Genomic DNA, 11,228 nt, shown 5'->3' on the forward strand with positions numbered 1-11,228 from the left:
ATCCTATGGGGTGATCCGGATCGTGAGCCATGGGCCCATAACGGAGTAAGGGGGAATGAAAGGGCAGAGGATTTGTCGGTGAAGGCCAGAGGACTGCCGTCAATAAACTTGGTTAACCCGAAGTCTTTTGGGATCGACGCAGTCCGAGTTAGGGGGGTGGGCGAGTAATGCCCATGTTACACTGTGCAAACAGCGAAATAGTAGGTAGGACGGCGAAAATCCTATGGGATGATCCGTATCGTGAGAGGACGAGGCTTCTATTGCAAGGCAGTAAGCTGGCGGTCATTATAGCTTTTTGTATCAAAACGGGACATATAGGACTACGAGCTGACTTATGTAAAATCAGTGCGGCAAGTGATAGCATGTGGAGAAGATGATGGGACTTTGGAGCATTTTGTATGCCATTGCCCGGTTTTCGCTGCTAAAAGACACCGGTATTAGATGGGGACACAATGCCAGCCATAAAACAATTAAGGATTTTGTAAGTAGCTCTCAATTCCCAGCTTAGATTTTCTTTTTCGAGGTTACTTTTTTAGTATATAGAGCTCACAGCAAGCCGATTACTGGCCTAGGTTTATTTCTACAGTGGCATGGTTCGGATAAATAACCGCACCCTCTTTTCAATCTAACCTAAAACAGGGGTGTGCTTTTCCCGCTCTTTTTTAACCTCTTTCACTCTAAGCTCCCTCCACACATGCAACTTGAAAATCTCCCCCACGAAATAGTCAGCTATACTTTTCACCACCCTAACCAAAGTGTTTTCAATGGAGCTTAAAGTCATATTCGATGAACAAAGAATTTCAACAGTAAATCAACCGAAGATCGTAGAGGCGATCCTCGAAAGTCTCTTCACATCGCAAGAATCAAAATCCTCAATATTCATTGGAATACAGTTACCAATGCGACTTCATCATTCCTGCCTATTATAGCCCTTGGTGGTCTAGGCCCACCTCCACTAGTAGATGATGTGAGAAACCAACCTAGAAAAACAAAGATACTCTGGACCAATTAAGATCCAGGGGGTGTAGCAAACTGAACTCGTATCGCTCAAGGTTAGACGATACCATCCCTAATATCTACCCTTTGTGCAAAACAGGACTCCTTGACATGGGCTTTCATGGCAAATAACATAATGAGCTGTCAATAAAACAGATTTTATGTAGCTATCATTTCTAGTTTAACAAATATACCAGTGCAAACGTGTTAACACTTCGTGTCAGCTACCCTTCACAAAACTGGGAACGGATAGATGCGTTACTCATCTGAACTCGTATGCTGAAGATATTCAATTTCGTTCTAGTTTAGATAAAGCCTTCACATAATATCTCCCATTTTCTTAATTTTCGTCTTCCTTTCTTGGCTTTTCTGAAAATATTTACTTTAACATATAAAATGTTTAATAAATTGCCTCTCAATATTCGCTCCCACCTAGTGTGCGAAGCATATTTTTACATCTTTCACAATAAAAAGTAAAAAGGTAACGTTACCTTGAGTTTTCTTCGTTACCATTTGCTCTTTGCAAACATTCTCTCTTTTTCTCTTTACCATGAGTCTCATCGTACCTTCAACCTAATAGTGTGAGTAATAGTGTGAGTGTTGTAGTTTGTGCCATATCAAGTAACTGTGTTAATTAGCTTTTAATGCCACATCAAATTGTTGTTGTTTTTTCGCTACTTTGTCTTTTCGGTGGCTTCCACCATGTCTTTAGCTCTTTGTGCATTACATATTAATGCGCACATTTTTTGTTTTTGTAGAGCTATTTTTGAACAATACCATGTGAAGCTGAATTGTTCGAGGGCAATGAGTGAGTGCATCAGGGTTCTGTTGAATTACTTCATCAATTGTTCGATGTAAAGACGCTCTGGCTGCGGTAAAATGTCGGTCGTTGGCGGGCGTATGAAGGGCTGGACGTTTTTCAAAGAGTTTTACCATTCCCTTTTGTATTTGTTTGAGTTCGAGTATGTTTACATTTGTAAACTCCTTTAAAACAAACTTTTGTTCAAACTAAAGTTCATGCAAGAAAGTTTCTTGAAGTTCATCTGTGTGAGCAGAGTAAGAGTTGAAGCCTCTCAACCTTGATGGTAATTACATATGAATGCATAGGAATTTTTCATCGAACAGTTTTACTATGAAACTGTGGATGAAATCAATTTTGGGTTTTTTTTATTTATTCTACTTTATTCACACTTGCTATTTGTTTTTCCGTAGTTGTCCAACTGAATATAAGCAGAATCTAAAGTCAAACGTATACCAGTATGTACTTCGGTCCACTCTTAATAACGAAATCGTGGCACCGATAATTGAATCCATAGACCGATTTTGCTGAAATTAGGCGCAATGTGTTGCATTAGGCCCCTCGACATTCGTACCGAGTATGGTTAAGATCGGCTTATATTGGGTTGCCCAAAAAGTAATTGCGGATTTTTCATATAGTCGGCGTTGACAAATTTTTTCACAGCTTGTGACTCTGTAATTGCATTCTTTCTTCCGTCAGTTATCAGCTGTTACTTTTAGCTTGCTTTGGAAAAAAAGTGTAAAAAAAGTATATTTGATTAAAGTTCATTCTAAGTTTTATTAAAAATGCATTTACTTTCTTTTAAAAAATCCGCAATTTTTTTTTGGGCAACCCAATATTTCAATAAGCTAGCAGAGCAAGCTGAAAATGCAGTTAATATTTGAAACATGCATGGTGTTTACGAGTCAATAAAACAAATGACCGGCAAAAATATAAGACCAACGGCAACAATGAATTATCAACATTTATCCATATTCAGGTCCGAAGGATCAATAAATGCGGACGTAAGCTCTGACCCTATTAGTCCCCCAAAAAGCCGAATCCCACGCTGGGATATATATACACAGCCCCACCTACCTGCGAAGTAATTAAAGCCGGTCTGATCTCACTCAAAAATGGTAAATCAACCGGTCCTGACAACGGAAGCAAGCAGACATACGCGTACATATCAACAAGGCTAGCAGCGCCTTTCTTAAACTCAACAAAGTGACAAATAATACAAAAATCAGAATCTTCAACAGTAGTGTGAAATCTATTTGATTATATGGCTGTACAACTTGGACCCTGACCCAAGCGACTTCTCTCAAATTCCTACGACAAATACTTTGAATTTTCTGGCCAAATCATATTTCAAATGAAGAATTGCGAATAAGAACAAACAAACTTCCCCTGTCGGTGTAGAAATCCGGAAGAGAAAATGGACTTGACTTGGCTCGCTGGCTCGCAATGATATAGCGAGAGATGTCCTAGACTGGAATCTGCGGGGACGCCGGAGAAACACATGGATCCGCTGTGCGAAAGGAAAGTTGGAATCAACTCATATATCGTGGAACCAAACCAAAGCTTAGGCCAACGATAGAGATAGAGGTTCATTCTATGCAGATATTTCCGGAAGTAACCATGGCCTGTCAACATCTGAAAGACGTAACTGTTGACGTCGCCGTGCTGTCTTCTAGCTCCTCATAAATGCACTTGCTTGAGGAGCATATGCCCACTCTATGCAGGCATTACCGGAAGCCACCGTTGCCTGTCAATATCTGAGGGACGTAATAACTGACGTCGCCATGCTGCCTATCTCCCTTCGTCCGTACATCGGTTATTAGTTGTCGCATCCACCTGGCACAATTTTCATTCGTCCACCTTTGTTGCCATCTCTCGATAGTCTCGTCTCGCATGACCCGTATATGATCCGTTTGAATCTCACCCTGTCCTCTCTGGGTATTGCACTTAGCGGTGTAGAGCCTGGCTTGCTCCAAGGCCTGTAGGTCTAACGGTACCGTTCCGGCTGTGGGCTCCGCCACTGTCTGGTAGGATGATATGAACCTTAGAGCTGCCGTCCTCTGAACCGTGATCAGTGATTTCGATCGGCATGCTGTTTGCGTATGGCCCCATATTTCACTGGGGGAGGATGATATTGCATGTCTCCATTAAGAGTTTGCGCCTCCTCAGAAGAGACCCACTTACGTTTGATTGAGTTGTCCCGTTATATTCGCGGCCTTTGTTGTCGCATGCCAAATTTTCTCCGAATAGATCTGCTTTGAAATCATGCTATAGTCTTTAAAAATAGAGAGGTTGAGCTGAAACTTTGCACAGATTCTTTTTTTTTTGTCCAAAAGCAGGTTATATTTGAAGATAGGCTATATTGGACTATATCTTCATGTAGCCCCCATATAGACCGCTCCGCCGATTTAGGGTCTTAGGCCCATAAAAACCACATTTATTATCTGATTTTGCTGAAATTTGGGACAGTGAGTTGTGTTAGGCCGTCCGACATTCTTCGGATTTGGATATGGCTGCCATATAGACCGATCTCTCGATTTAAGGTTTTGCGTCCATAAAAAGCGCACTTATTGTCCGATTTTGGGTGAGTTCTGTTAGGGCCTTCGACATCCTTCTTCAATTTGGCCCAGATCGATCCAGATTTGGTTATAGCTGCCATATAGACCGATCCTCCGATTTAGGGTCTTAGGCCCATAAAAGCCACTTTTATTACCTGATTTTGATGAAATATGGGACAGTGAGTTGTGTTAGGCCCTCTGACATTCTTCGTCAATTCGGCCCAGATCGATCCAGATTTGGTTATAGCTGCCATATAGACCGATCCTCCGATTTAGGGTCTAAGGCCCATAAAAGCCACATTTATTACCTGATTTTGATGAAATATGAGACAGTGAGTTGTGTTAGGCCCTCTGACATTCTTCGTCAATTCGGCCCAGATCGGTTCAGATTTGGTTATAGCTGCCATATAGACCGATCCTCCGATTTAGGGTCTTAGGCCCATAAAAGCCACATTTATTACCTGATTTTGATGAAATATGGGACAGTGAGTTGTGTTAGGCCCTCTGACAACATTCGTCAATTCGGCCCAGATCGGTCCAGGTTTGGACCGATCTCTTGCTTTAAAGTCTTGCGCCCACAAAAAGGCGCATTTTTTGCCCGATTTTGCCGGAATTTGGGAGGGTGAGTTCTGCTAGGCCCTTCCACATCCTTCTTAAATTTGGCCCAGATCGGTCCAGATTTGGTTATAGCTGCCATATAGACCGATCCTCCGATTTAAGGTTCTGGGCCCATAAATGGCGCAATTACTGACCGATGTCGCCGAAATTTGGGACAGTGAGTTAAGTTAAGCCCCTTGCCATACTTCTGCAATATGGCACAGATCGGTCCAGATTTGGTTATAGCTGACATATTGAGCGATTTAAGGTTCTGGGCCCATAAATGGTGCAATTACTGTCCGATGTCGCCGAAATATGGTACAGTGAATTAAGTTAAGCCCCTTGACATACTTCTTCAATTTGGCCCAGATTGGTCTAGTTTTGAATATAGCTGCCATATAGACCGATCCCTCGATTTAAGGTTTTGGGCCCATAAAAGAGGCATTTATTGTCCGATTTCGCTGAAATTTGGGACAGTTACTTATGTTAGGATTTTCGACATCCGTGTCGTATATTGTTCAGATCGGTTTATTTTTAGATGTAGCTACTTTACCTATTAGTATTTGGTCCAAATCGGAACATTTTCGATATAACTGCTATTCAAAGGTATTCAATTTTCACCGGATTTTGATGAAAGGTGGTTTACATATATAACCGAGGTGGTGGGTATCCAAAGTTCGGCCCGGCCGAACTTAACGCCTTTTTACTTGTTTCTCGTTAGAAGTAGCAATTCTGTTTTCTGTCTTCTGTTTCGCAAGTTGCAAGCCGTGGGAGTCCAACCAATCCTTAGGCCTTAGCATCACCTGCCGTGGTTTGCGTTCTGCACCTTCCGTGTTTCTTGCCGTGATGACTGCAGCGATGTCGTCAGCAGATGCTACTTGAAAGGTTCCGTCTGGCATTTGTGTTCGAGGTATTCCATCATAACTGGCATTTCAAAGATTCGGTACAAGTATGGATCCTTGCGCCGCTCCTGATGTGACCTCATTTTCGCTCGTTCCATCCTGAGAGTTACAGATAAGTACTCTGTCACGCAAGTAACTTCTCATTTTTATCATCAGTTATGCCGGGATATTAAAGTCGTCTCTAAGTATTTGGAAGACGTTAGATCATCTAAGGCTATTGAATGCATTCTTCACATCCAGTGTGACCAAAGGAACAATTGGTCTGGAGTAGTGGTTCCTTTGCCTTGCCGCCTCTACTATCTCCACCACATCTCTGAGAGCTCCGATCGTTGACATTCCTACCCGGATGCCATGTTGTCTCATTGGACTATAATTAGATATATCTGCTATGGCTTCATTAATGATGCATTTTTTTCATGTTATGACAAATGATGATTAATATACCCAAGGTGGTGGGTGTCCAAAGTTCGGCCCGTCCAAACTTAATCCCTTTTTACCTGTGTTTATTGTTCTTTATTACTTTATTTTACAATTTCGTTTTTTATTATGATGAAACATCAGAAAAGAAATTATTTTCCATGTCCACCTGATTGGCCAGCACTTGGATTGCCAATTGACCCATAAGATTCTCCACCACTACCGGCGGAGGCAACACTGGAAGCTCCTGCTAAATTATGTTGCTCTTTAAGTCTATCATTGTCGTTTATGATGATCCCTCTTTGTCCTCCATAAGAAAAAGTAGCTCCTTCACCATAAGAACCTCTGTTAACTTGCGAGCGATGAGAGCCGCCTAAACTGCCTGGCCTTGTTGGACTTGCTCCTAAAGTACCCTGGTTAGCATTGCCTTCAAAATGTTCACCAAAACTATAGACTTCCCCAATAGGTATTCCATCTGTATTTCCTTGGAGTTTAGAAGCTCTATTTGATTCGAAATTAGGGCGTTCAGGGTTGAGACCGTAACCATTGGTTCGTAGAGAACTTGCAGACCCATCCTGATTGGTGTTTGCGTATGAGGCTATTTCTCCATCACCTCTCTTTGTCTTTGAACCGCCATGACTTCCTGCATAACTTCCAGAACCTAGCATAGTAGGCAATTCGGATGATTTTGGGTTTCCAACATCTAAAATATAACTGCTGTCACTCAAAACAATTTTCTTAGCACCATTGCCAAAGGGAGCATTGTTGTAACGATTTTCCCTTCGAGTCTGCTCTAAATATGGATTTGGCATGTTAGCTGAGTCTCCATATTGATGACTTAAATTATCACCCCTACCGCCTTCATCAAAATCTCCTTCGGCATTTGAGATGGTAGGATTGGGATTTATCACAGGATGCCAATTTGAGGGACCTCCAGACGAAGTTCCTTTAGGATTACCTGCAGGATGCCAGCTGTCTGGTTGATATGCAGATGATGGTAACCCGGGCTGTTCTGGACTGAATCCTCCTGCATAAGGGTAACGATCTGTATTACCATTAATCGAAGAGGGATTGTTCAACAATGACCCTGATTGGGCTATGCTAGGTTTTCTGCCATATGCTGCAACGTATGGAGCAACACCAACAGTGCTGCCCTCAAAATTTCTACCGTTATTGGGAAGTCTATCATTAAGCAATCCTCTGCCATTACCACCATTTTCATCAAAGCTGGTAATTGAAACTTTCTGGCCACTTCCTTGATCATTAGTTGCCCTGCCATAAGCATTTGCTTTGCCAATAACACCCAAAATATCTGCAAGCATGCCGGCCAACCCTTCCTCTTGACCGTTCATTTTCATATTTCCTCGAGTATTGGCTCCTCCATAACCAGTCAAGGGTTGTGGGGATATTCCACTGATATGAGCGGAAGAAGATGATGTCGTGCCACCATATTCACCACCTCCATAACCTCCAGCGTAAACTGCAACTTAATTTTTTACAATCAACAAATACAGCAAATGACCAATCGTCCTTTCCACTTACCCACTTTCAATGCACCCATCAATGCCATTACTCCAAGTGTTGAAATCCACATTTTGTTCCTTGTGCTTGAGCCACAGAAATTTCGATTGTTACACAGATTGGCGCCAGCTTCAAATTACAATTAGCATGGATGGAAAACTTACACTTGGCATTTATACTCATCCAAGTTGCAAAAGTTCTTTGTAATTATTTTGGGTTGGTTGTTTGTTTGCTTGGTTTCACCTCTCATTAAGAATTTCAATAATAATTGGCTCAAACCAAGGGACGAGCGCGATGTAGATGCCTTCATTTGGGATGGGATGGGGTTACTCATATGATTTGAAGGCATCTTGACATTGGTGGGAAAATACGTGATGGGAAAAAATTCACTAAAATTATTTGCAATAATTACAACATGAGGTGTGGCATGAGAGGGAATCACTTAAAATCAAATCACCCTTTGATTGCTACTGAATATCAGTGTCTTATTAATCAATGGAAAATTGGATTCCACTTTGAGGGAAAAATGTAAATCGCGGATAAAGTACTTTATTTAAAACTGTAGGAATTCAAAATTAGCTCTCAAAGGTATTAGAAACAATGTAGCCCTCCACAAATATCAGGAAGATACCAGAAACAAAGAAAAAAAAATTTGTTTGTCAAAAAACCGGATATTTTTTTAAGACATTTTTCTTTCAATCTGAGAACACTGAGGTCCCTGGACACCTAAGCTGCTAGCAGGGGTCTAGAAATGAAGCCAGGTATGGTGTTATGCATCATAAAAATCAAATATACAGAATGAAGTCTGCCGTGGCTAAGCGATCAAAGGATATCCTTCTCAGATTTTTGAAAAACTTTTATATTAAAAAAATCACCCTTTATATTCAGACCGCCTATGGGGCACTTGTGTGGTGACCTGCAATGGGAAAGATGGCAACACAAAGTAGACTATATGGCATACTGAGATCTCTATTGGGATGACATAGCCAATGGCCAATTGCTCTGCTGAAGCCACCAAAACGATGTTGAACTTTCTTCTTAGATATCGATATAAAGACGAATGCAGCATGCCGCTAGAGTTCTCTTGGAAGCTGGACCATATGACCACATCTTTCTGGATAACTGGCTGCTGGCAAATAAGTCTGTGGTTTCCTGAAAATGTCTTCGGCTCAACTCATGAAGGAGGGGAGAAAAATAAAATAAAACAAGTAAGAGCGTGCTAAGTTCGGCCGGGCCGAATCTTATATGCCCTCCACCAGGGATAGAATTTGTCGAGTTCTTTGCGCGGTATCTCTTTTAAGGCAAACAAAGAAATATGAATAAGAACTGTTTTGCTATTGGAGCTATATGAAGTTATAGTCCGATTCGGACCGTAATTGAATTGAGTGCTGAATATTGTAGAAGTCATTGTGTAATATTTCAGTTCATTCGGATAAGAATTGCGCCCTTTAGGGGCTCAAGAACCAAAATTGGAGATCGGATTATATGAGAGCTATAGATCGATTTAGATCATATTGTTGGCACATATGTTGAAGGTCATGGGAGAAGCCGTTGTACAAAATTTTTGCCAAATCAGAATGGAATTGTGCCCTCCAGCGGCTCAAGAAGTCAAGATCCCAGATCGGTTTATATGGCAGCTATATTAGGTTATGTACATAATTGCGCCATACTTAGCACAGTTGGTGGAAGTTATAACAAAACACCTCACGCAAAATTTCAGACAAATCGGATGAGAATTGCGGCCTCCAGCGGCTCAAGAAGTCAAGATCCAAGATCGGTTTATATGGCAGCTATATCTGGTTATAGACCTATTTGAATCATACTTAGCACAGTTGTTGAAAGTGATACCAAAACACCACTTGCAAAATTTTAGCCCAATAGGATAACAATTGCGCCCTCTAGAGGCTCAAGAAGTCAAGACCCCAGATCGTTTTATACGACAGCTACATCAGGTTATGAACCGATTTAACCCATACTTAGCAAAGTTGTTGGAAATCATAAAAAAACATCTCTTGCAAAATTTCAGTCAAATCGCATAAGAACTCCCCCTTCTAGTGGCTCAGGAAGTCAAGACCCCAGATGGGTTTATACGACAGCTATATCAGGTTATAAACCGATTTTGACAATACTTAACACTGTTGTTGATAGTGATACCAAAACACCACGTGCAAAATTTTAGCCAAATAGGATAGCAATTGCGCCCTCTAGAGGCTCAAGAAGTCAATACCCCAGATCGGTTTATACGACAGCTATATCAGGTTATGTACCGATTTAACCCATACTTAGCAAAGTTATTGGAAATCATAAAAAAACACCTGTTGCAAATTTTCAGTCAAATCGGATAAGAACTCCGCCCTCTAGTGACTCAGGAAGTCAAGACCCCAGATCGGGTTATATGGCAGCTATATCAAAACATAGACCGATTTTGCCCATTTAGTATCCTAACCGACTTACCCTTAAGAAAACCTATTTGTTCAATATTTCAAGCAGTTAGCTTTACTCCTTCGAAAGTTAGCGTGCTTTCGACACACGGACGGACAGTCATAGCCAGATCGACTTTAAATGTTATGACTTTATGGGATATTAGACAAATATTTCAAGGAGTTACAAAAAGAATGACGAAACTAGTATGCCCCCACGCTATGGTGAAGGATATAATATTACAAGTAACAAGTAAAATGGGTCTAAGGTCGCCGGGGCGAATCTGGGGAACCCACCACCATGGATTCTGCGAAAACATGGGAGCTATATCTGGTTATAGACCGACTTGGACCGCACTTGGCACTGTTGTTAGGAGTCAAAACAGGACACTATGTGCAAAATCGGACAAAAATTGCAGCCTGCAGGGACTCAAAAAGTGAAATAGGTAGATCGGTTTATATGGGAGCTATATCAGGTTATAGACCGTGTCGGACCGTACAAGTCACAGTTATTGGAAGTCATAACAGAACACCATGTGCAAAATTTCTGACAAATCGTACAATTGATGCGGCTTGTAAGGCCTCGAGAAGTCAAATTGGTAGATATATGGGTGCTATATCAGGCTATAGACCGTGCTTGGTCTAGATCGGTTTTTTATAAAATTTCAGCGATATCGGATAATAAATAAAGCTTTTATGGGTTTCAGACCCTTTATCGGTACATCGGTCTATATGCCAGCTACATTTAAATATAGTCCGATGTAATCCACTTTTTCATTACTCACAGTTTCAAATCTTTGCGAAATTGGATAAAAAACAAGTAAAAGCGTGCTAAGTTCGGCCGGGCCGAATCTTATATACCCTCCACCATGGATCGCATTTGTCGAGTTCTTTTCCCGGCATCTCTTCTTAGGCAAAAAAGGATATAAGAAAAGAGTTGCTCTGCTATTAAAACGATATCAAGATATGGTCCGGTTCGGACCCCAATTAAATTATATGTTGGAGACCTGTGTAAAAT

The 11,228-nt window shown here is 41.2% G+C and overlaps 1 protein-coding gene across 1 annotated transcript; it reads right to left on the reverse strand.

The window, feature by feature from the left end:
- Nucleotides 1-6,421: 6,421 nt before the first annotated feature.
- Nucleotides 6,422-8,277, reverse strand: LOC106083254 (uncharacterized PE-PGRS family protein PE_PGRS10). The gene is made up of 2 exons (XM_013246167.2): nt 7,812-8,277; nt 6,422-7,749 (listed from the first exon to the last, which is right to left on the reverse strand). The coding sequence occupies exons 1-2, from the start codon at nt 7,861-7,863 to the stop codon at nt 6,422-6,424; spliced, it is 1,380 nt and encodes a 459-aa protein (XP_013101621.2). The 5' UTR covers nt 7,864-8,277.
- Nucleotides 8,278-11,228: the final 2,951 nt, after the last annotated feature.

The sequence above is a fragment of the Stomoxys calcitrans genome, chromosome 4 (genome assembly GCF_963082655.1).
Source record: "Stomoxys calcitrans chromosome 4, idStoCalc2.1, whole genome shotgun sequence".
Taxonomy (NCBI): Eukaryota; Metazoa; Arthropoda; class Insecta; order Diptera; family Muscidae; genus Stomoxys; species Stomoxys calcitrans.

What these genes read in the sequence shown, in the direction of transcription:
- LOC106083254 (XM_013246167.2), bottom strand. Translation starts at nt 7,863, where the DNA reads ATGTGGATTTCAACACTTGGAGTAATGGCATTGATGGGTGCATTGAAA. An exon ending in GATGGGTGCATTGAAAGTGG is followed by an intron (nt 7,750 to 7,811) that starts GTAAGTGGAAAG and finishes ATTAAGTTGCAG; the next exon opens with TTTACGCTGGAGGTTATGGA.